The 24,417-nt window shown below is 54.3% G+C and overlaps 2 protein-coding genes across 2 annotated transcripts; both read left to right on the plus strand.

Annotated features, from left to right (window-relative positions):
- Nucleotides 1–473: 473 nt before the first annotated feature.
- Nucleotides 474–9,350, plus strand: SRM (spermidine synthase). The gene is made up of 8 exons (XM_054009160.1): nt 474–826; nt 1,539–1,659; nt 2,041–2,133; nt 3,365–3,518; nt 5,475–5,558; nt 6,170–6,315; nt 7,402–7,524; nt 8,361–9,350. Exons 1-8 carry the CDS (start codon nt 678–680, stop codon nt 8,376–8,378), a joined length of 888 nt encoding a protein of 295 aa, XP_053865135.1. The 5' UTR covers nt 474–677; the 3' UTR covers nt 8,379–9,350.
- Nucleotides 9,351–18,853: 9,503 nt separating this feature from the next.
- On the plus strand, nt 18,854–23,088 carry LOC128826192 (somatostatin-2-like). Its single transcript, XM_054009345.1, has 2 exons — nt 18,854–19,036; nt 22,669–23,088. Exons 1-2 carry the CDS (start codon nt 18,935–18,937, stop codon nt 22,888–22,890), a joined length of 324 nt encoding a protein of 107 aa, XP_053865320.1. The 5' UTR covers nt 18,854–18,934; the 3' UTR covers nt 22,891–23,088.
- The last annotated feature ends 1,329 nt before the right edge of the window (nt 23,089–24,417 follow it).

Below are 24,417 nucleotides of genomic sequence, written 5' to 3' on the forward strand. Positions count from 1 at the left end.
TCACTACAGAAGCAGCTTTTCCTCTCCTGGAATTGACACCTCCTCATCTATTATTGGGAGTGGACTACATCCACCCTGATTGAATTGGCCCTGTCAACACTGGTTCTCCACTTGTGAAGTAACTCCCTGCTCTCCATGTGTCTGTATATAATGCCTGCATCTGTAGCTTTCATTCTATGCATCCGAAGAAGTGAGGTTTTTACTCACGAAAGCTTATGCCCAAATAAATCTGTTAGTCTTTAAGGTGCCACCAGGCTCCTTGTTGTTTCCCCACACACACACCCTGAGGGGGGGTCGCTTCCCCCCAGATACACACACGACGGGGGGGGGGCAATCCCACACCCCCTCCCCCATTTCCTGCAGTGCAGGGTCAGGGTCTCTTTCCCAGCCATAACCCCCACGTGGCCCCCATGGAGCCGGCCACACTAACCTGCTAGCTGTATTCGCTGGACCGCCGCAAGACACAGTCGCTAGAGCCGCCAATAGAGGCTGCGCGCTGAGACAGCGAACCAATAGCAACCTTCAACGTCACGAAAGGGGCGGGCGCTTAGTTCCGATTGGCTGCTGCCGGCCGGGGCCCGTCCCCCGGGCGCTATCAGGTTAGGGTGAGGAGGCGGCGTGCTGGCGGCAGGTGCCCGCGCTGCTGTGGCTGGCGCGGCCTGTGGGGCCCGGGCGGGATGGAGCCCGGGGCGGCGGCCGGGGCCATCCGCGAGGGCTGGTTCCGGGAGACCTGCAGCCTGTGGCCCGGCCAGGCGCTGTCCCTGCAGGTGGAGGAGCTGCTGCACCAGCAGCGCTCCCGCTACCAGGAGATCCTGGTCTTCCGGAGGTGCCGGGCGGGGATGAGCCGGGGCCGGGCGGGGATGAGCCGGGGCCGGGCGGGGATGAGCCGGGGCGCGGGCCGGGAGCGGGCGGGGATGAGCCGGGGCGCGGGCCGGGGCCAGGGCTGGGCGGGGATGAGCCGGGGCGCGGGCCGGGGCCAGGGCTGGGCGGGGATGAGCGGGGCTCGGAGCGGGCTGCACGGGGTGACTCGCCTCCCCATCAACTCTGCCGCCCCTGGGCAGCGGGGCCGGGCTGCCGGCTCACGGGCGCTCCCGGGACGGGATCCGGATCCGGGGGCGGGGCGGTGAGGTGGCGGGGCGGGGCCCTACCGGCTGTCACCGCAGGGCAACAGCCGCTGCCCCTCGGGGACCCGGCTCCCTTCCTCTCCGCCGGGGGGATCAGCCATCCCGGCCCAGCGGGCAGCCTGGCCACCCCTCGGTGCCTGAGCAGGGTGGAGCGTGGCCCCTTCCCCACGCTGCTCCCGGGATGCCTGGCCGAGGTCCAGTCCTGGTGGGTGCTGGCAGGTGGCTCCCAGCCCCGGGCGGGCATGGAGTTGGGTTGGGGGTGATTCCTGACACCAGTCCCAGGCACCAGAGTGGGGCCTGCCCAACACTTAGTGGGGGACGGAGGCAGTGCTGCTCCGGAGCGAGACCTGATGCCACGAGCCTCTTCTCCGCGGGCGCTGTCCTGAGGCCCCTTCGTTTCTTTTGCCTTCGCAGTAAGACCTACGGCAACGTGCTGGTGCTGGACGGGGTGATCCAGTGCACGGAGAGAGATGAGTTCTCCTACCAGGAGACGATTGCCAACCTACCTCTCTGCAGCCATCCAAAGCCCCGCAAGGTACAGGGCTTCTTGGCTGATGGCCGACTGCCTGTGCCAACAGTTTTAGGAGTTGTGCTTAAATGACAGTTGTCCTAATTTGCATGTTGACATATTGAACCCAAGCACCAAGTATGTGGCCTATCAATGCAAATACAGCGCTCTACACTTCGGTAGCGCTTTCACCTGGGGCTTGCAAAGCATCTCGCAAGCAGCCCTTATAGCTTGGGAGATACTAATATCCCTGTCTTACAGAAGGGGACTGTGTCCGTAGCAAAGCTGTGGAAGTCTCCTGATTGGATTTTCAGGGCTAACTTTCTTGATCCAGACTTTGCTATGATCCTTCCAGCCTGGCTGGACCAAGCTGATTCTCTTCTGTTTTCGGCCTCTCTCCTATCTCAGGTGCTAATTATTGGTGGTGGCGATGGGGGAGTGTTACGAGAAGTGGTCAAGCACCCATCCGTGGATTCTGTGGTGCAGTGTGAAATCGATGAGGTACGTAATGCGGGAGGTGAGGCTGGCGTGTCCTTGATTTCAATGGGCTGTGAGGCTGCAGAGTGGCTCAGGGTAAATGGGAGAGCTGCTTCAAAATATCAGCTACTTCATCCGCTGCAACTGACCCTAAAGACAGCGCTTTCATTCCTTGCCATGTTGGCATGGCAGTGACTGCGCTACCTCCACAGCCCTCTGTAGCAGCAGCCTGATTCTTTCCTGCGGACTCTTCCACGTGCACAGCTGGGGCTAATCCAGTCCAGATTGCAGGATCTGAAGGCTGAGCTCCAGAGAAGAGACGTTCTTCTGGCTTTGGGAAGTGCCCTTTTTCTTCCCCTGACGGGGACAGCACGCATGCTCCAACGAAGGGACCTTGTCCCTCTGTTAGGTCACTGCTGTGTTGGTGTTCTACTGCTTCCTACGGGGCCTTCTGCTGGTAGGTGGGTCTGTCCTTCCTCCACTGGTCAGTTCATATTGGCATTAGTTTCAGAAACTGTCGCCATTGTGCTGGGAAATAGCTGTGTGAGAAATGAGAACTAAGCCCAGAGTCCATTCCTAAGCTCTCTACTAAATCAAATGATGCTGCTGACTGAGTGTGTCTTGATGTGACTAGGGAATGTGACGGCCATTGAGCACAAGGAGTGGCTCAGAACAGCTGACACTGGTGTCTTCTCACATCTCTGCAAGCTGTAAAGATTCTAGTGTTTAGGGGATACACAGTGATTTTTCACCTGGAAGAAAGTGCTCCTCTACTAGGGACGAGGTGTTCTCCTCCCCCAGAGGCAGAGAGGCCTAGACAAGGAAGTTTGCAGAGGAAAAGGAGGGCTCAGGGCAGGGATGGGAATATCGTTCATTGAAAACCATATTGGCAATTTTCAGGGTTTAAAAGAAAATCGCCGTGTTGGTTGGGATCTGCCTCTGCAGATGGTGATCTCCCCAGGGGAGAGGGGAGCAGGCAGGTCTGTGTAATCGGATCCTTTCAGTTCTTCAGGGCACCTTTGGAAATTGCGGGCTCTTTGGGTTTGGCACTTATTGTGCAAGAATGTTGCTGAACTCGGGGGCCATAGGAAAGGGCTGAGCCATGTGTGTTCGCTTAAGATGCTGGAAACAGACTGCTCTCGAACGGCTGGTGAGGTGGGTCTTAGCTGAGGGTGTGGAAGGAAATGACTCAGCCATTGATCAGCTTGGCTGCATGGCGCTGTATGTACTGACCTGCTTGTTCTGTCTGTTACAGGATGTGATTCAGGTATCGAAGAAATACCTCCCAGGGATGGCGGTGGGCTATTCCAGCCCCAAGCTGACCCTGCACGTTGGGGACGGCTTTGAGTTCATGAAACAGAACCAAGAAGCCTTTGATGTGATTATCACAGACTCCTCCGACCCCATGGGTAAGAGCCCAAAGGAAAGGGGAGAGTGGGGTGGGTCCCATCCACGCTCTCCTTCCCATCCTCTCCATTCTAAACACCTCACTGAGGCAGTGCAGAACTGGCCAGGACTCTTTTGAAGAATAAAGAGAGAATCTTCTCTCCCAGCCTAGAGAAATCCCTCCCTCCCTTTCACTTCAGTTCCTTTGATGGGAAGTGATCTGGTTGGGGCTCCAGATGCAAGTCATGGAGCTACTGGAACTACTCCGTCCTTGTCTCTTTGGCCCCAAGCGGGTGGGGGGGTGAAACGGCATCTGAAAATTGTTCCTTTGCCAGCACAAGAGCAAGGCCGCCAGCCAGCCCTCTTGCTTCCCTTTTCGTGGCTCTGTGCCCCAGTCCTGGGAGGTGATCTAATTACTGCTGCTAGTAACTAGTTGATCCTGGAGTCTGAAAAGAACTAATTGCCAACCCTCCCTGCCTACTCAGCCTATGGCTACATGTAAACCACTACAGCTGTAGCCATTTAAGGACTTGTCTACACTACAAAATTGTGTTGACCTAAGTTACGTCAGCATCCAGCCTCTGCAGTCATTCAATCGCCTTTGCGTGTCCACCTTCGCTCCTTGTGTCGACCTAACTCCGTTGACTCTTGTGGAGGTGGGTTAAGTCAGCAGAGCGGGGATGTTACGTCGGAGGGAGCAAAATTTTAGTGTAGACGCTTCCCTAGTGAGGGCGACGTAAGCTGCCTCGCATTGACATCGCTCTGTTGTGTAGACACTACCTACGCTACCAGGAGGGGTTCTCCTGTCATAGGTAATCCACCTCCCCAAGAGGTGGTAGCCAACTCGATGAAAGAGTTCTTTCTTCAGAAAGAACTCTTTCAAGAGAGTGCACTGGGGTTAGGTTGGAATAGCCACGTCTCTCAGGAGTGTGGATTTGTCATGCTCCTCGGAGACAGCTATAGTGATATAAAATTCCTCAGTCTTCCTACCTGCAGTGAGCTGCTGTCCGCGCCTCGCCACCCCCTCGAGAAGCTAAGGGAGCTAGCTACCTTCCTTATGTACTCACTGGTCCCATTACCATAGTAGCTAAGAGCCACAAGGTCTTTAATGCATTAGCCGCCCAACAACCTTGGGAGGCAGGGAAGTGCTGCTGTCCCCATTTTACAGATGGGTAACCAAGACACAGCCACGAAGGGCCAGATTTTTAAAGGTATTTGGGCATCTAGCTGCCATGGAACTCAATGGGAATTAGGCACCTAAATCATTCAAAAAATCTGGCCCCAGAGTGATTTGCTGAAGGCACACGGGGAATTCATGGCAGTATTGAACCTGGGTCCCAAGCTAGCACCCTAGGTCCTCAACCACTTTTCCTCTCTTCGACAGAGTACACAATGCTGCCTGGGGTTTGACCATGTAATTGTTTTCTGCTCCTGTTTGCAACACTACCGCGCTTTTGGGAGGGGGTGGAGGGGTGGAGGACACATGCCTTGGGGGATGTTCTGCTCTCCTGATTCCCTTAGCAGGAGGTTCCCTCAGCCACTACTGTCTGATCTTGATAAACAACGTAGCCTAACCCCAGTGCCCTTTGCTGATGTTATCTTCTTCCCTTTAATCTGCCGAGCAGTGGGGTGAGATCATGAGATTTTTATTTTTGCGAGGAGTATTATGTTTGCTGATTAGCAAAGAGAAAATTGGGGTGGTTCTGCTGTGCTAGAGGTGGGCCAAACCGGAACCCCAGATCCAAACACCCCAGACTGCACAGCCCCAGCTCACCTCTAGTTATTTGCAATACATTAAAAAGCGATTCAGAACCTTCTTTTCTAAAACAATTGAGTTTTGCCTGGTATCAAACTTGAGTATCTAGAGCTTTGCTCCACCCGGGGGTCTAGTCTCTTCCGGAGCCCGGCGAAGCCATGCCCGAGATGCACAAAGGGATTTTCATGGACCCTGAGCCATCTCTGTGACATCCTACCCCCAGGTCCTGCGGAGAGCTTGTTCAAAGAATCCTACTACCAGCTGATGAAGACGGCTCTGCGGGAGGATGGGATTCTCTGCTGCCAAGGTGAGACCAGACAGGGTACGGTTGGGCAACTGAGGCACAGAGAGGCGAAGTGACTTGCCCAAGGTCACAGGAAGTCTGATGAAGCAGGGAATTGAGCCCAGGTGTCTCAAGTCCCAGACTAGAGTTGAAGGTAACTATGTAAATAGGGAAGTTCAGGTAGGTGAGGCTGGGTGTACCAGGGTTCTGACAAACAGGTAATGTGGGTCTGAGGATCTTGGCCCCTTGTGCCTGCTGGTCTGGATCTCATGTAAATGTTGTAATCCCCAGGCACAGATATCAGAGGCAGCAAAAAGCCAAACTTGGGATCGGTGGTCTAATATCTCCTGTTTAAAAATCTCACTTCCCAGAGCTGTCTGAGTCTGGCCTTAGTCTTCCTATGCATTTCCAGTAATCTTCGCACTGCGTCTACACTAGGGCTTTTACCAGCAAAGCTATCCCAGTGTTAAAAAATCACAGCCCATCCCGATGTAGCTATGCCGGTAAGACTTAAGTGTAGACCAGGCCTTAGTCTTCAGATTTAAAACCAGCCTTAACCTGAAACCCTCTGCTCAGAGTGCTAAAGGTGGCCATTGTCTATTCTAACCTCCTTTCTGTCCCTGTTACCTGCACAGGTGAATGCCAGTGGCTGCATCTGGATCTCATTAAGGAGATGCGTCAGTTTTGCAAGTCTCTGTTCCCTGTGGTGGAATACGCTTACTGCACCATCCCTACGTATCCCAGCGGACAGATCGGCTTCATGCTGTGCAGTAAGAACCCAGTGAGTATTGGGTGTCCAGCAGCTGCCGTCTCCCTGCAGCCTGTGGGGTAGCTGGAGGGGGAGGGAGACATGGAACGGGCTTGGCTCAATTAGTGGCATTAGCCACTTCTTAGTTTCTGAAAGACCAGGAAGCCTGCTTATGTGCAATCTGCCTCTGTGCTCTGCCCCTGGCTAACTCAGAAGGATCTACATGTTGCACCTAGACCCATCTTCTTAGGAACCAGGGCCCCCCCCGGGTCTATGCTGTGCTTGGCCGTTGCTAGTCGGGGTCTAGAAGCCACGGTCCTGCTTGCCCATCCCGTGTGTCCTTGGGACAGAACTGACTGGCTACTGTAACCAAGTGTCCTGATGCCTGCTGTGCACATGTGTGAGAGGCAGGGTGTGGCTCCCACAGAGCAGGTGCAGCAGCAGTCCAGGCTCCCCATCAAAGAGCCCCAGGCCTGACCTGGAGGGGCCATGCCAAGGAATGAGGGAGACGGTCAGTTTTGACAGTCTCTGGCAGTTCTGTTTTTGAGATGAGGGCAGCTATCCACTGGGAACCGGATTGAGACCCACCAAACTCCTTGAATGCAGGACCCCAAACAGTCATTGGCTGTTAATAACTGGACTGGCTTTGGAGCAGTGCTCTGAAGTGAAAGGCTCTGCATACAGCCTCCAGTCCCCCAACTTCTCCCCTTCAGGCCTGTTGCAGTGCACAGCTGGGTTCTTGCACTGGGTCAGAATGCCAGCTGCATTGTGGTCAGTGCCTCATTGAATACAGATGGAGTGAGGGGTTTGATCTTCAGGCACTCAGTCGCGGCATGAAAGCTTTGGTTGGCACAGGGCTCACGCAGACGGTCCCTGGTCGTGCAAGTTAATCTCACTGACTTCAGACTGGGAATAAGGGCTAGTCATGTGGTCCAGGGTTTGCAGACTCCAGACCCTAAAAGGCTGTTGTCGTGCAGGGCTTGTGATCCCAGGGTGGAAAAATGCCATAAAAAATGCCCGTTTGTGTGTGTTCTCACTGTCTGCTCCCAGCAGCCAGGACACAGAGCCCCTCTAGATGATTACACAAACACTGAGTGCGTGTATGTTTCCTCTTCGCAGAGCACAAATTTCCGGGAGCCCGTGCAGCAGCTGTCGCAGCAGCAAGTGGAAAAGATGAACCTGAAATACTACAACTCTGACATCCATCAGGCAGCTTTCATCCTGCCTGAGTTTGCACGGAAGGTAAGTGAGGCTGTAGCCCCTCTCTCCCCCCAAAGGCTGGTGAGAACCCACAGTTCTGTGGAGTGGAACCACTGATCTGGGACCAAGGGTTCCCACTCGGGGGGGCGGGAGGAAGGGCGCTGCTGCTCTGCAACTCTGCTGTTGGTGCCATGTCTTCATTAGAAGTACAAGGCTCCTTCTTGGGCAGGGAATGCTCAGATCCAGCTTATGGGACCCTTGATCTCGAGCGAAGGACTGTCCCTGATTAATTCCAGGGAGCGTGGGAGTTGGTGTGGGATTGTATGGTCTGCAAAGCTACCAGCATGGAGATCTGGATGCTGGCTGCTCTGGGTGAGGCGTGGTGAAGCCAGTGCCAGCCAATAGCTCTGGTGGGGCAGGAGCTTATTGAACCCCCAGCTTGTCATACACACCTGTATAGGAGGAGATTACTACAGAGAACTAACCTGAATCAAGCCCCGAACAGGCTTTAGATCCACCAGTGGGCCCTGAGAGTCACCAGTCCTCCGAGAAGCCCCACAAAGAGCCTGGGTAATGCAGGCATGGGCTGTGGTGATGGTCTACGGTGGGCGTGGAGTTCATTGTGCATTGCTGAAGGATTTGTCCATGTTTTACATCACCCCCTTCAAACCATCCCTGTTGCAGTCAGGCCTAAGTCCTGGCTGTGAAAGGTGCAGCTGCAGAAAGGAGACCTGCTTGGCGTGCTAGAGGAGTTGCCCGAGCTAGTGGCGTTGTAATGTGAAATGAGCATGCCCAGAAATACACTTCCCAGCCCCTGTCTAAGCAGGTTTGTCATTTCTCTAGACGATTAACTGACTTCCTCTCTCTTGGGTCTCCAGGCCTTGAGTGATGTGTGAGAGCCTGAGAAGCTGCTTTTCCCCCCGTGAGTTGGACCCTGAGATCTTCGGCGCTGCAGCATGGGGACTCTCTCAGCAGGCTGCCAACTCTTCCTCCTGGCTGGGGGTTTGACCCTTTGCCAGCCAACATTCCGTCTGATAACGCTTAAAGATGGCAGGGCATAAGCCAGATGAGACTCTCCGAGCTCCTCATTGCTTGGGGTCAAAACTGTTCTTTCCAGTATTGGGAATGTAAGATATCTTTCTCCTTTCTTCCTTTTCTCCCCCCTCCTCCTGGCCCCAGCTCACTTGGTGTATTTATAACTGGTGTGTGTCTGCGTAGCAATCTTCTGGAACTTGGGAAGAGTCCGGAAGGTTCATTAACTCAGTCTTAAACACAAGGAAGGGAATAGTGTGCAGGGAGGTAGCCTGCTCTCCTCCACAGAGAGCTCCCTGCTGCTGAACTATTGTAACTGGTAACAGGCCTGAACTCCAGCTCCACTTTTTCCTTGGAGAGGTCACAATTCATATCCTCTGTTGCCATTCACAATAGGTCTCTAGTCCCGCTGGAGCAGCAGTGTTACAGGGCCAGCTCATCGGCTGGCAGCGAAGTCTAGTCGTTTGTTGTTTTTTAAATTGGTTGGAAACGAAGTGCTGAGGCACTAACAGGGCGACTCCTGTTTTTTTAATCCTTGCTTTCGGATCGGTTCCAAGGCATGTTCCCCAATACAGAGGGCGGTGCTTTATATCCATCCGTTGCCTGGTGGATGGCAGCGAGGATGGATGTCAGGGGAGCTAGTCTCTCCTGAAGGCCTCCGCCTTTTAGCCATAAGTAGAAGACTCAGGCCGGGTATTGGCTGAGCTGTGGGAGGCGTATCATGATTTGTATTCTTGCTCCCAGGATCAATGGATGTGTAATTTGTTCTCGACGTGTACTGGGTCCTGAGGCTCAGACTCCACCTCTCCATAACTCATTAAAAGAACTCCATGCTGCCTCTGGGCTGTTGGTGTCCTCTCTCAGTGCAGCTCCCTGCAGCGGTCACTCCCAAGCAAACAATCTGTTCTGGGGGTTAAGGTGACATTGGAGTCGGTGCATTTCCTTGATAGGGAGCGATGCTCTAACACTCCTGTGCTCGTCCTACTGCCTCTTACTGGAGGATCTCGGGGCACCATCCAGTCAGCCTGGCTCCTCCTCCCCCTGCCCTGCAAGGCATATGTTGTAAACTGTGACCTGTTGCATGCTCTGCATTGCAGCCCCCACTCACAAAGAGCTCTAGCCCCTCTGCTATCCCATGTGCACTGCACAAGTCAGCACCCCTTGGCCTCAGCTACTCTCTAGTCCAAACAAGAGGCTCCTGTCTGCTCCCCCCTCCCCGCTTACTTGTCAAACTAAGGAAGCTGCCCATTTCCCTGCAAGCATGGCTCAATCGCTGACTCCTCCCAGCTCGTCATTGTTTCTTCTTATTGTCCTCTGCAAAACCGCTGCTGGTCCCTAAGGCGGACTGCTCTTCAATCCTGCAGTGGGCTCTAGCTGTACAAACCTTGAATGGCCACTAGGGGACATCTCGAGAACCCGAATCAAAGGGCTTGTGCTGCCAAGGAAGAGCGTTCCCCGGCAGGCTCTGTCAGTGTAACAGTAGAGGTGCAATGTTTTGCTCATGTTGGGTCTAGGTTGTGTCACAGCCGCTGTTCAACAGTGCCTGCAGCTCATGTAGCTAGCGACTGTCTGTCACGTCTGCCTCCTCTGTTGGAGTCTCCCCTTCTGCTTTATCTCTAGTTATTGCCTCAGTGTGCAGCCCCACTCCTCAGATTCCCATCAGCACAGCTCCATCGCTGGCCTGAGGCATTGCAAAGCAATGCTCTACTGCAGGAGTGGAGCCTGGCTCCCCTTCAGTCTGTCCGGGGCAGGCTGGCCAGATTTCACCCTGGTGTCTGGGCTTGAACTAGTTTGTTTAAGTGGGTGTGACAACTTTGTGTCCTTCCGTTCACTTGGGGCCCTCTGAGCCTTGTTCAATCTACCCCTCCAAGGAGTTTGTCCTATTGCCCTATATACATGTTCTTCCCACCCCAGCTGTTGTGTCTTAGTGTGGTCCCCAGAACAGAGCCTTTTCTTATCCAATAGGGGTCGCCCTAGTCCCCTACACTCTGGTTTGACCCCCTTCCCTCCCCTGCCCCCCCCCCCCCCCCCCCAAATGATACCTGCACATGATCTGATCCCAATTCCTCCCTTCCTTCTCTGGGGCAACTGACCAGAGTTCTATGCAGTTTGCTACCTGTAGTTCTCTTGGTGGAAATGGAGTTAGTGGGAGATCAGGCCCCTGGCATCCTGGATTGATTTTGGCCAAAAGCCGTCTTTCCATCCCTTGCACGGGTGGGTCGTTCTCTTACCTCGTGATGTCTCGGTAAGGCTACCAAAGCACTTTGGGTCCAGTCTCTCTAGGAGGGTCAGCAGTCGTCGTCTTATGAGTTACAAGTATGAAAGCAGCATGATGGGTGAGTGAGGGAAGAAGTAATCCTGTGTCAAAGCCTCCGGGGGAGGCTAGGGAGATGATCACTAAAAGGGAATGGATAAGGTTTGGGGGAAGGGAGAGCTATAAAGATGTTTTGTACCTGCCAAGCCTGGGGCTATGGGGTCTGTTCCTCCTGCCTCTGTTGATAACATCCTCCTGAAGCCCAGCAGGGAGCTGCATTCCATCCCGGGCGGGAAGTGTCCCTGGTGTGGCAGAATCCCAGGCCCTTGCACGCAGGTGATGTGCTAAGTACAGGGGGAGGTGATTTCCAGCTCTGCGATTTCGCCTCCTGCTTGCTCTTGTGGTTCTTGTTGAATTTTCTCTTACTTTAAAAGCTTTTCTGTTCACCTTGAAGCTTTGCCCCTCTGCCCTGTTTAAAGGGCTCCAGGGCACAGCCCTTCATACTGACCCACCTTTAGAAAGCTCTTCCCACCTGTTGATTATTTGTATTGCTGTAGGATCCAGGAGCCCTACTCAGGGACCCTGGGTGCTGTACGAACAAAACACAAAGCCAGGCCCTGCCCCCAGGAGTTTACAGTCTAAGTTGGTGCTGGGGAAAGGTGCTGGATTGACATCTCTGCAAATCCCTTTGTCCACAGATCAGGTACAGACTGGGCAGGGGGCATTGCAAGCTTCCCCGTTAACATGCCTCACCCCCCCCCCTTGGAGTTACTCCATACCCCCCATGGCAGAGGATGGTTCAATCCCTATAACCTGTTCAATCCTTCACATCTCTGCTGAGAATGCCAATGAGGCTTTTCTTATATATGGGGAAGGGGACTCAGTCTGCCACCAAAGTCAAGCAAGGCCCCTGAGCAGCCACCGTTTGGTGATGTGTAAGATTACTGCCCACTATGCATCGTGCCCTAGAGGTGAACTGCTCCAGGCACCTCCATTCAGCTGGCCCTGATTGCCTTTTTCCTTAGCTCTTTGCAAAGATTTAATCTCACTAGCATAACCTAATTTACAAGTCAGTTACCACCCTGGCAGGAGAGGGCCATCTGCAATCCAAGTGGCCTGTGATCTACCGCTAGAGCCCTACACATATCTCCACAGTAATGGCCAGACCGTTGTTCTTTATAGGCAGTTTCAACTGCTTCCGTGCTCTACACTGAGAGAGACCGCTCCCTGCCTGAATCTGGCAGTCATGAACAATGCAGCCAGGGAATGGAAGGATAGTTTGCACAGCAGTACCTAGTGCCATCTGAGCAGCTCCAAGCACTTTGACTGTTAGGGTGAAAGTCGCCCCTGCGTAGAGGGCTGACAGGTTCTGTGCACTAGTCAAGCCCTTACAATGGGACTTACGTGGCATATAGAGTTTCAGCTAGGCTGCTGCACATGAATTTCATCTATGATTATCCCTTCCCCACCTGGGGCTGCAGCTGTTAACCCTGATCTGCAGCGTGGGAAACGCAGGTACATGAGATCAAGGTTTTCAAAAGTGACAAGTGATCTCCGGTGCTAAACTTAAGAAGCTTTAATGTGCTGAGCGTCTGCTGTCATCTGAAAACTGGGCCAGTTTAAGGTGTCTCCAGCGGGGCCCTGAAAATCAATAGTCACTTGGGATAAGCTTGGCCAGCCAAACTCCGTGATTTGTGCAAGGCTAGGGAAGTTGGCAGAGTTAAGAACGGAGTCTATGGGTGGTCTCCATTTGTACTGCGGTACCACCCGGGCCCGTCACAATCTTAGAACTGGAACCCCATTGTGCTAGGCACTGTACGAACACAACAAAAAACCAGGCCCTGCCCCAAACAGCTCACAGTGTAAGAATATGACAGGAAACAACAGGTGGAGATGGACAGAGGAACACAATGAGAGGGTAGTGGTAGGCAGCAGCCTCGGTGCCCCAGAGGCCCGTTGTCAAGTCTGCTTGCCTGGGGCTGACGCCTAACCCTGTACTTTGCCAATGAAACTTCTTCAGTTCCCAAAAAGTTTCATACATTTTTCTGGGGAAAAAAAACAACCTCATTATGAAAAATATCTTGCCCATGTCCTTTCAGCCACTTAATTGGCAGGAGTACCTCATTCAGCCCGTGCTAATGTTCTCAGGGCCTGGCTGGATTATTGATGGCGCCCAGCCAGAGCGCGAGACTGCCAAGCTGAGGACAATTTTGTCAGAGAACAGGAGGCCTCCACAGGCAAACAATCTACAAGTGATAACAACTGCCCCCAAGCTGCTGGGGGAAGCAGTTTCCTTTGCAGGGATGAGGGAGAGGAGGGGAAAGTCTGAGGAACCAGCCAGGGCCCAGACAAAGAGACTCAGGCAAAATGTCATTAAAAAGTACAATGAGAAATTTCCCAGAGTTAAAGGCCGGGCACTTTGGGTGAAGCTCTTTTCTGACTATCTGCATAGGAGGGAGTTAAATGCTTTTAAAATATGCAGAAGGTGGGGAATTAGAAACCGGGATCTCAATTATAGGACAGTGATGTGTGAAGCAGATAAAGTTGGTGGGGGAGGAATGATCACAAATGCTATGGAAGTAGGTGGCCCATCTTTCAGGGCTGCCAGCTGCACGGCTAATAGAATTTTAATAGCCTCTTGCTCTTGCAAATGATAAGCACTCGCTTCCCTCCAGCAGGAGACTTCCTTGACAAGAGCGAGGCTGCCCTCTCCATGGTACTGAAAGGCTCTGTGTGATTTGTACACAGCAGCCGAAGATTCAGCTTCTCGGGGACTCCTTTATATGGGATTTGCTGAACAAGGCTATAGCTCTATCTGTAGACACCGGGGTACAGTACCACCGCACGTGTCCCTCACTTCAACTCCAAGAGGGCCACCAGAGGCGTGAGCCGGACTCTCCCTGGGAGCAGACTGTGTGAACTCATTAGGGAAGGGTCCTTGGGCAGGTAGGCTCAATACAATACAACTAGTCTGATCTCTGGGATTAAATTTAACTAAGGGGTTGTGGGGACCATGATCTGCTGTATGAAAGAGCCGCTCATAAATCTCATGGCACAAGAGGTCATTCCCCAGCATCTCTGGCCATCTCTCAGATGAGTCTGGCAGTCTCAGCCCCCGTGAGAGTCAGTTGAGATTGCCAAGCCCCCACCCCAGGCCTCTTCACACTGTTTCCCAGTACTAGAACTGCCTCCTAATTAGAATCCATCAATGAGTTTCCACAGGCAGCTGCTGTGTAGTTGAAATCGAAATTGTTTCATGGGAACGTGTTGATTTTGGTGACATTTTCTATGGAAAAGTTTTTGAAATGTTTTGTTTTCACTTGGACTTTTACCTCGTATCATTGAACAAAAGCCTTAGAACTGAACACATCATTACCCTGAAATGGCAAACTCTGATGCAGCCGCAACGGTGGGCGGGCGCCCACTCCCCCACAACGCACTGTATGGATAGCGCTGAAGTTATGACATTGTTGAAATTAAACATTGTGATGTTTTAGAACGTTCCTCTGCAAGCGGCCACCACCCCCCTGTACCCACATTCAGCCTCTCTCAATCCCAGCTGGGTTTATGGAGCAGTGGCCAGAGAAGGTAGGACCTGTCTCCCAGCTCAGCCTCCCTGGAGAACTACACAGGACTCAGTAATTCATGGCATCCATGTTCTGGTGATATTCCTTCCTCTGTGCACCTGCTTTAAGACTTGGCTCAGAGATGAGCAGGGACTTCAGGCTCCAACCCACACTCAGATACTCTCTCTTCCTTGGCTTGTTATATTCGTGCTAATGAAAGCTGTGACTGAACCATCCATCTGGTGTGTAGCCATGCTGCACCGAGGTGCCTCAGGGATGGGGCTGCTGGTGTTAGGGGACCGTTCTGAGACTGCCTTGATAAATGAGTTACAATTTCAGGCCTGTGAGCAAATTGCCAGTTGGTTTCCCCTCTCGAGGAGGATTGCTGCCATCAGCTGACTGTTGCTTTGTTTATTGTGTTGCTCTTTGGCACTCAGATCCCCGTGGAGATGTTGGGGAGGCGTCTGGCTACCAAGGAAAGCTAAGGCCTTTGAACCCTTTCCTTCAGATGCAACTGAGCTTCTGGCCTCTGGGAGCCAGATCCAACTCTATTTTGTGCAGCAAGAAAATACTGTGATCTGGTCTAAGGCCAGGCAAGAAATAGTCCGGAGACCAGGCACATCCAACCAACAGAGTAAAGCAGCTGGGAGGGACATCCCCACCCCTCAACGTGACAATCTGCCTCCACAATGCTCTATGATTGTTCTTATAGCAGCACTTAGGGGGGTCTGCTGTGCAAGGTGCTGCACTTACCCATAGGAAGAGAGTCCCTGCCTCAAAGAGCTTACAGGCTAAATAGACAAAGGAAGGCTCATTATCCCCCTTTTACAGAATGGGAAACTGAGGTACAGCACCATGAAGTTACTTGCCCAAGGTCACACAGAGAGCTTCTGGCACAGGCAGGAACCCAAAGCCAATCTCCTGCGTCGCAGTCCAGAGCGGGGCCATCCGTACTAGGCCCACGTCCAACAGCAGTCACAGTCCTAATTGATTATGTAAGTGAGAAGTGGAGGGCGAGCACCAGGGGCTGCGAGCTACATGCCAGCCAAGGAACAGCCCCTGCCTTGAGGCGGTCAGTCAGGAGGCACCAGCAAGGCAGATCGCAGTGTTATGGAGGTGCTACCACCGACAGGCTTCCAAGAGGAGTTGCGTCCTGAGGAGAGAGTGAGAGGAGCACAAGGAGATGTAGCCTCACTGGGAGGCTAAGCAGTAGCACCAGCTAGGGAATAGGAGGAGAAGATGGTGGAAGCAGAAAGGAGAAGACCCCAATGTGGGGGAGGGAGGGTGCCAGGGACTGGAGCCATGTAGGACTCAGAAGCTGGGGAGAAGCTTTACCTTGATGTGACCCCAGTGGGGAAGCCAAGGCAGGGATTTGAGAAGCCAATGGGTGTGGTCAGGGCTGTGGGAGATGAAGTGACAGGGCAAAATGGAGGGGCCATGTTAATCCCTCCCGGTCAGAAAAGTTCTTGACTTTCTCTGCACAGGTGCTTAGGGGGCTAGGAGGAGGGAATGCCTCAGAGGTTAGCTGGTCTTTATGAAGGGGGCAGGGATCAGCAAGATTACAGAGCAAAGGTCTGAGCTGGCACCCGGCCTGGCTCATGGGCCAATCCCCACCTCAGAGTTAGTGAGACTGAAGCCCCACAGGGTTATTTCTTGCGGAGGGCCGAGGAGGAGTTGGCTGGGGAGTCTGTGGTGGAGAAGGGAAGGGAGCTGCTGGGTAATGTGGGAGACGGGCATTTCTGCAGGCAAAGGAAGCTGTAGTGTGGCCCATCACCACCTCTGAGGCAGCCAGCTTGGATCCCGCTGCCCAGCCAGGCTCACTGCCTCTCATGCACAGGGAGACCGAGAGAAAAGCCAGCAGCTTTTGTACCAGCACCTAATTCCGTCACTTCTTGCGGGGCCCACAGCAGCTGCCTGTATGAACCATTCAGAGCCAGGGCCGAGTGGTTTTGAACCCATCCCACCTGTGAGTGTCCGTCGGCCACATCCCCTCAGTTCACACAGCAGCTAAGCTCTTGGGAGAAGCATCGTAGAATGTTCCGGCTGGAGCCTGTCTGGCAGCTGAGAGTGGGGACAGGGACTTTGCTGTCACGTCTGGGCAGATGCTGTCTCCCGGGCCTGCTCCCTGAGGAGGGTGCTATTCCTTCCTGGCGTTCCTGCCCTTTAAGCCTCTCTTGCTGTTCTTGCTGCAGCCTGAGCCAACCCTACAGACCTGCTCAACATCTGCACCTTTCAGGCTGCCCTCCATGCTGGTCATTGTCTGGGCATTGGTGGTTGAAAAGCCATCTTCACAGCTTCTGCCTCCCTGGGCATCTCCCTGCCTCTCCAACTCTTTTCTGACATCACCGCTTATCCCCTTCACCTGTCCCTTTGCTGCTGGATTGTCACTCCATTCACTCTGTTGTGGTGTCTCAGGGAACAGCCCATATGTAAGACACAGCACCACACAGAGCTGTATCCATGCAAACAAACAGTCTGGTTCACCTAGACAGCCCCCAGAGTGGAGACCCAGCTGTATTGGCTGTCCGCCTCCACTGCTGTCTGGCTAGCATTTGGGCTAATGTGCCCTTTGGGTTAGTCCTGTCTCGTAAGTGACTGTCTTGGATTCACCTCCTGCCTGTCTGTTATCGCAGCCCCATCTCAGACTGGAATGGGATGAGGCCCCAGTTCCTCTTGAGGCCCCATTTGCAATCCCCTGGTTTTGCTCCCTCCGCCAAGCAGTTCAGTCCTGGGTCAGCCGGCAGGTCCCCATGCCATGCTCAGGAACTGGGGCTCAGTAGGTGAGTGCGCTCTGCATCCTGCACCCCAGGGCGTCTCACTGGGCTGGAGAAGTTCGATGGACTGCGTTAGGGAGGGCAGCAGGGTGGGTTCGGATAAATCGGCGTGATCGTTCCTGAAGGGAGCAGGTGACGTTTCATCCTGGATCAGGGTGCACAAGCTGGCAATGACCTTAACTCCCCAGCTATCCCAGGGCATGGTGGGAAAGACAGTCAGGCCACATAGGTGCTGGAACTAGGGGTGCTGCAGCACCCCCCTGGCTTGAAGTGGTTTCCATTAGATACAGAGTTTACAGTTTGGTTTAATGGCTCTCAGCAGCACCCCACTATACAAATTGCACCAGCACCCCTGTTGGGGTGCTGTATTTCCTGATTAGAATTTAGGCCTAGGGATCTCCCAGGGAGAATCTGTTTCACACAGAATAGTTCCTTTCCTTTGTGTCTTTCAGCGAGGTTATCAAAGGTTTCTTCTAGCACTCGTGTGTTGATATTTGGGCATCAGGTGCTAGGGGAAGGCTCCACTGCTCTGTGGTCTGGGTCTCTGTTTGTTCAAACAGGAGTGGAGGTGCTTGGGCTGTTAGTGGATGGAGAGGGTGGGGTGGGGACAGACGTCTGGGTTCTATCCTCAGCTCTGCCATTCAGTCACTGTGTCCCCTTGGCCACATCACCTCTCTGTGCCTCCACATCTGGAAAGTGAGAACTTACCTGATCTACAGGGGGTGCTGGAAGGAGGAAGAGAGCTGAGCTGCAATGCTGGGCCTCCCCTTAAGAGTGTTCCCAGGGGAGAGGGCAGTGGGTTCCAGGGTGAGAAGAGATGTGAACTTTGAGTCCTCGGATCCCAGGAGGCAGGGGCCAGATGACACCATAGTGACAGGGGAATGGGGGGTAGGCTGCAGTGTCCTTACAGAACCTTCTCCTGGGCCACAGCCTGTTACTACAGGGACATCAGTCTGGGCAGGAGGAACCTTCTGAACGGCTGCTTGAAAAGGGGCTGTGCAGGGCAGAGCTGGGGAGAAAGGGGGACCCAGAAGGAACCTAAAGCAGGGGTCATCATGCCATGAGCAAGCCCTGCTAGGCACAGCTGCTCCAAGTCGGCCCAACCCAGCTAAGCCTCTGCTTTTCTCTTTAGCACCATGAAACCCAAGCACCCTGGGGCTGGGATCCATTCTGCCAAGCTACAGTCGGAACTGGGGGACGTCTCCAGACACCTGGAACCCAGAGGTGCTAGAATGGGAGCAGGGAGCAGCTCAGCATAACCCGGTAAGCATCACTGTGGGGAGACACAGGGGTGAGCTGCAGAGATCCGGACCCCAACATCCCAAGAACTCGCGGTTGTTTGGATTCGGGTCCAGGCCCATCTGTAACTATGGGGGAGGGAGCTTTGACACCTTCCTCTGCACTGGCCACAGGCTACAGGACTGGAGGGGCCATTGGCCTGCTCTGGCAGGCAGTGTCTAGGACCCCAGGAGCAGCCCCTCTAGACGTGGCAGCTGCAGACAGTGCCTAGCACCCGCGGGTGTGGGAGGGCGGGTTACTTTGGTCCCAGCCCCCTGCTCCCTCCCTCTCCCCGCAGAGGTCTTTGCAGCAGGGGCACCTGGAAAGCCCCGGGGCGCTGAAGGGCCCCGCTCCAGCAGCCAAGTGTTGACACCCCTCCAGAGTCTAATTTGCCTTTGATAGGGACTGGATTGTTTGCGTCACCTGCAGGGCTCGGGAGCGGGCTATAAAAGGGGCTGCAGCCATTGTCTGTGGCAGAACAGAGCCCAGAGGCAGCTCCCCCCGCCCAGCCGTGCCCGATCCATCGCTGCAGTCCCCGCCGATCCATCATGCAGATGGTGGCCAGCCTGGTGTCCGTGCTGCTGCTGGTGTGGAGCGTGAGAGCCAGCGCCTTGCCCGGCGAGGAGAGAGCCGCCGTGGCGAACAGCAGGGTGAGGATCGCGCACCCCGGGGCGGGAGGGGAGACAGGGCAGAGGGGACCGCCGGGGCCACCCGGGTGGGCGCTCTGTGCTCCGGGATCCGCCGGAGCTGAGGCGCTGGGGACTGGAGACGGCTGGGCCCCTGATTGGGAGGAGGGGGTCAAGGCAGACCGCAGAGGGGGCCGCGAAAGCAGAGTCGGTGCTAGGCGCAAACTGGCACGGTGAAGAAGGGGAGAGAGGGGAAGGAGGGGAGGAGAAAGGCAGATGGCTGGGAGAGTCCGGCGAGAGGGAGCCGGGCAGGAAAAGAAGGGGCGTGTAGGAGAACAGAAGGCTAGAGGGGGTTCTTGTCCCTGCTCCAGAAAGGACCCCGGGGGCGGAAGAATGCTGGAAGGACCCGGCGCAATAGGAAAGAAGGAAGGTAACAAGAAATAAGAAGCGGAATAATCACACCAGAATAGAGTGTTCACATGGGACATACGCCAGCATAGCTGGAGCAGTGTAATGGTACCGCTAGTCCTCTGCCGGTCAGTTCCCCTCATAGATAAACCCCAGGAGGTACAGCCAACGGGAGGGGGCACTTCACCACGAAACAGCTTCTGCCCTGTGCTCCCAGACTGTGTCCAGAGTTCTGCCCCGCGCCCTGCGCTCCGCCTGCCAGCACCTGTGCGCCTCCAGAGCTGCCCTGCGCCTTTAGTTGTGCAAGTCTCACTCCGGTGCGCGTCCATCCCTGCAGCGCGGCTCGCAGACTCGCCTCCCAGCCTGGGAACCAGGGGCAGCACAAAAGGGGAAGGAAGGGGCCCGGAGTACCCCGTAAAGGCACCTGTGTCTAGTTCCCGGTGTCGCTTTTTCAGCTTCAGAGGTGGTTCTCCATCAGCGTCCGAGGTTAATGCTTTGGAGAGGGGTTCTGGGGCGCTTTGGAGAGGGGCTCTGGGGCGCTTTGGAGAGGGGCGCGCGTCCCATGAGTAGCGAACGAGGAGACTGAACAAGAGACAGGCATACACAGTGAGATGCTGGGGGGACAGCATCCCATTAGCAAGCGGCCCTTAGATCGGCCTTAACCCTTTTGGGGGTGGGGGAGCACAGTCGCTATCCTCTGCAGATTCTCGCCACGACAACAGGTTAACCCTTTGTGTGTCCGACAGGTTTTTATCCCAAGTCTAAACCGCAGGGAGAAGGGAAGAGCGCGGGGTTAGGCGGCTAAGTCCAGTCACGAAGGCTCAGTGGAAGTGAGTGCAAGGAACGATTCTCAGTGGCCGGTCCCATGCCGCTGCTAGAAGGGAGATCCAGAGTGAATAACTTTCCCGAAGTCCGGTCAGGAGCAGATAGCGGTGGGTTGGTGGCTGGAGAAGAAAGACGCGGATCCCTTTCTCAGGCTCAGCCCCCCCGGGTTTGAGACATAAGCTGTTATGAAACACACACACACACACACACACCCCAATGCACAGGAAAGCACCGGCCGGGGTATCCCCACGTCCCAGTGGAAGCGGCGCAGAGCAGCCAGCAGCCGTAAGACCCAGGGGCGCGAACCCATAACCAGCTCTAGCGGCTCGGAGCTCGCCAGCGGGACATCCCTGAGGGCGGCCGCGACACCGCGGTGGGAGCAAGGGGCGAGCGCACGGGGCTGGAGCAAGGCGGCTCCATGGCCCCTTCCCCTGGCACCTGCGCCTCGCTGGGGCCAGTGGCCGCCGGCTTCCAGCGCTGTCTGGTTCCGCTGGTTCCCAGGGAGCCAGGGCTTTGTCCCGCCCGGTTCATGGGTAGGCGAATGGGGCAGGCAGCCCGTGCCCAGGTAGCAGGGACACCCAGTAGGAGGTTGGAGCGCTGCTTCCCAGCTCAGGACTCGAGGGAGCGGCGACCCAGGTGTTGCCAGACGGGCAGGATTTGGGAAATCAGCCTCCCCGCGCCCTGTGGGGCTTCTGCCCTTGCCACGGCCGCAGGCAGCGGTGTGCCTCAGTTTCCCCGTCTGTCTAAAGGGCGAATCATTAGCGCCCGGCTAATACCCACAAAGGTTTCCTTCAAGAATCAGGAGGATTAATGTGGCAGCTCCCTGGGAAGAGCCTAGGCCAGCGGTTCGTGGCTAGGGACTGCCGGAGCATCGGCGGGGAGCAAACACTGAATCCGTAGGGGCGAGATTCTTCTGGGGGTAACGAAGAAACCGAGCTGAGTTACTCCGGATCAAGGCTGGTGTAACTGAGATCAGAATCTGACCCTAGGCTATTTGAAAACAGGCAATGTGGGTTGTTTCATATCTCCTTGGTACAAGTAGCGTTTCCAGCCATTTGGAACTACAGCTTCCCCCCACCCCCGTCGCCCCCATGGCTGCCTCCTTCCTTCACCCTTAACTCTGTCCTCCTGGCAATGATTGGCCAGAGGAGTCGCAGCATGACGTTTCCCCATGTTAATAACAGGTTTCAGAGTAGCAGCCGTGTTAGTCTGTATCCGCAAAAAGAACAGGAGTACCCGCTCTAAGGTGCCACAAGTACTCCTGTTCATGTTAATAACGTTCCTCAGCACATTGCCCCTCCATAGCCCTTCCCAAGTGGGTGCTGTGACTGCCTGGCAATGGAGTCGGGGGGGGGGGATTTATAGCTATCTGGGTTTGGGGAGGGTGGGAGGAGCAGGGGAGATTGTAACGGAGCGAACCAGTTTGTTCACTGGTATAATGACACACAGGTGCTGCTGTCTCAGCCCAGCTGGCCAGGTAAGTATGGCATGATCTAGTATGGATCTGGGAGCCAGAAATTCCGGAGCTCTAATCTCAGCTCTGTCATTGGTTTGCTGTGTGAGCTTGAGCAAGTCATGCCCCCTTGTGCCTCGGTTTCCCCTCTTGTATGGTGGTAGTAATAACTGTTTCCTGTTACCCTGGGAGACAGGGTGAGGATTAACTCTCTCCTGTCTGCAGACCAAGTGCTGTACAGGTGCTGAGACCCCTCAGGCCAGGATCCTGTGGTGAGGGAGGGGGAACCAAGGGAACTGGGATCCTGGCTTTGTCCCCCTCTTCCGCCTCACCTGTCTCTCTGAGACCCAGGCTTTCTGAGCACTGAGCAGAGAACCAGAGACAGATTAGGGATTTGTGGGTCCCTGGGCCAGAGCAAGTGGGGAGCCCCCCCCCACCTCCGGCACTCTTGCTGGGGAAATGGGGTCAGGGCACGGGGACAGGAGTGCTGGGTGGGTGGAGCAGGTCAGGGCCTGGGGGTGCCCATTTTTCTAGGGCCCCTCAGTTGGCTGGGGCCCCTGGGCTCAGGCCTCGTTGGCCCAATGTCTAATCTGCCACTGCAGAGAACCATCCAGGTCTCTATGCCAGAGCCTCTGTGCTAGCTCTCCCTCCTGTGTATGCTGTCCCCCTCCCCTCTGGCTCACGGGCCAAAAGATGTGAACCAGGAAAGAGGAGGAGGCCAACTGGGACTGGCAAACGTCCCCACCTTTCTGCCTCAACTCCCCCCCACCACCACCATCATGAAGACCCCAATGACTCCCATCCAGCACTATGAAACTGGCCATTCTGAGGGGATTAGCACCGCAGAGGATTGCCCAGTGTCCTAAGGGTTAGAGCTGGGGTCTGTGATGAGGAATGGAGAGCATTAGGCCAGTACCTGCAGAGTGACCTATGGAGATGGCATCACCTCTCTTGTGCTTTCCACTTGCAGGAGCAGACCAAGGCCCGGAAGGACATGATCCTGAAGATGCTGGTGGGTCTCCTGGATGGGATGGACACGGGGCGCGAGACAGCTTCCACTGACTTTGAAGAGCCCCCGGAGAGCAAATTGGAGGAGGAACAGCTGGCTTTGGGGCGGTTAGCCCAGCTATCACAGCGAGACCGCAAAGCCCCCTGTAAAAACTTCTTCTGGAAAACCTTCACTTCCTGTTAACCCCCAAGCCCCACTACCAGCCCTGGATCCAGGCCCCCTCAGATGTCCCCTGTCCCCTTTAGAACACAAGAACTGTACCTGCATTGTAAATAGCATCCACATGTCAATGGTTTCTGTTTTCCTCAAATGATTTGAGCTCTGTTTGTTTATTACTCCATTCACAAATAAAGCATGGCTGAGAGGCGCCTTGGGAACATGGGTCTGCTTGTTTGTGCCTGCTGCAGCTAAATGCACACACACACATCTGGACCTTCTGACACACTCGGTGGGTGGTGGGCAAAGGTCAAGGTCTGGCCTGAAAGGTGTTGGAGGGAAAAGGACATGCTGACTAATATATGCAGACTAGCATACCTATATATTATGCTGATAATAGTACACACAATACATATTCCAAACGTTTAAGTATACATATTATTAAGTATTAATATAGCAATTATATATCCCATATTGGCCTATATTTTTTTTATAATCCTGTTGAGTTGTGCTAAGTATCCCATAACACTTTGCATTAGCAGAAGTAAACTTTGGCTTAAGTAGATAGGAAGACTGTCAGTGTCAGGAGATATAAATGTTTTCTAACAGCAACAGAAAGGGATTTACCCTCCTCACAAACCTATTTACCCTGGTACAAGCCCAGGAGATGGCTCCAGGCCCTTTAGTATGTGGAGTGCTCAGAACAAAGATAAGGTTGCATCATGACCTGGGTTCATCACAGAAGATAAAGGGGTGCATCAGGATACCAGCAACTAACAAGGTGAAAACCTGATTCCTTAAATCCAGTTTCAGATGCCATACATATATAGCACCTTTTACTGATACAAAAAGGGATATAACTTAAGGGAGCATGCCTTCTGTGTAAGGTGAATGTCACATGACTGAACAGGACTGCTCTTCGGAGACTAGGATCATATAAAACCTTTTTCCTGCATCATAGTAATAAACTGGACTGATGTTGGTGAGTTGATCTCTTGAGTATATTTCATAACAAACCAAAGTGTGCTCAAGCAACTGACTATACATTTATCAACAGGCATAAAAGATAACAGGTGTTTCACACATGAGGAAGCCCAGAACTCAGCCTGCTGGAGCCTTAGCTGGGCACTGCTGGGAGGAAGTTCATATCACTGGCGGCCAGTTCAGGCAAGACAGTGTGCTGAGGGGTAATGGTCTAGGGAAATCCCCTACGTGCTCCTAACCAGGATTTTGGAGCAACCAGAGACAGGCTTCTCCTGAGAGGCTCCATGCCAAGTTTTACATTGAGCCCAGTGGAGGCTGGGGCAGGGTTACTGGGCTCAGTGCTGGCCATGTGCAGTGCAGAGGCACAAGTGGTCTGGGCAGCTGGTGGTGGTTTGCTGCTTGTGGGAGTGCGAGGCAGCACATGGTGCTTCTGCCCTAAGGAGGCACTAATGGGACACAGCTGGGACCAGACTCATCCAGGCTCTGCCCAGATGGACATTTACCCTGCTAGTCCCAGAGCTGGCACTGCCCCCAGCCTGGCTGCCTTGGAGCATCTGGAGCAAGAGCAAG

This window comes from Malaclemys terrapin, chromosome 19, assembly GCF_027887155.1.
Source record: "Malaclemys terrapin pileata isolate rMalTer1 chromosome 19, rMalTer1.hap1, whole genome shotgun sequence".
Taxonomy (NCBI): domain Eukaryota; kingdom Metazoa; phylum Chordata; order Testudines; family Emydidae; genus Malaclemys; species Malaclemys terrapin.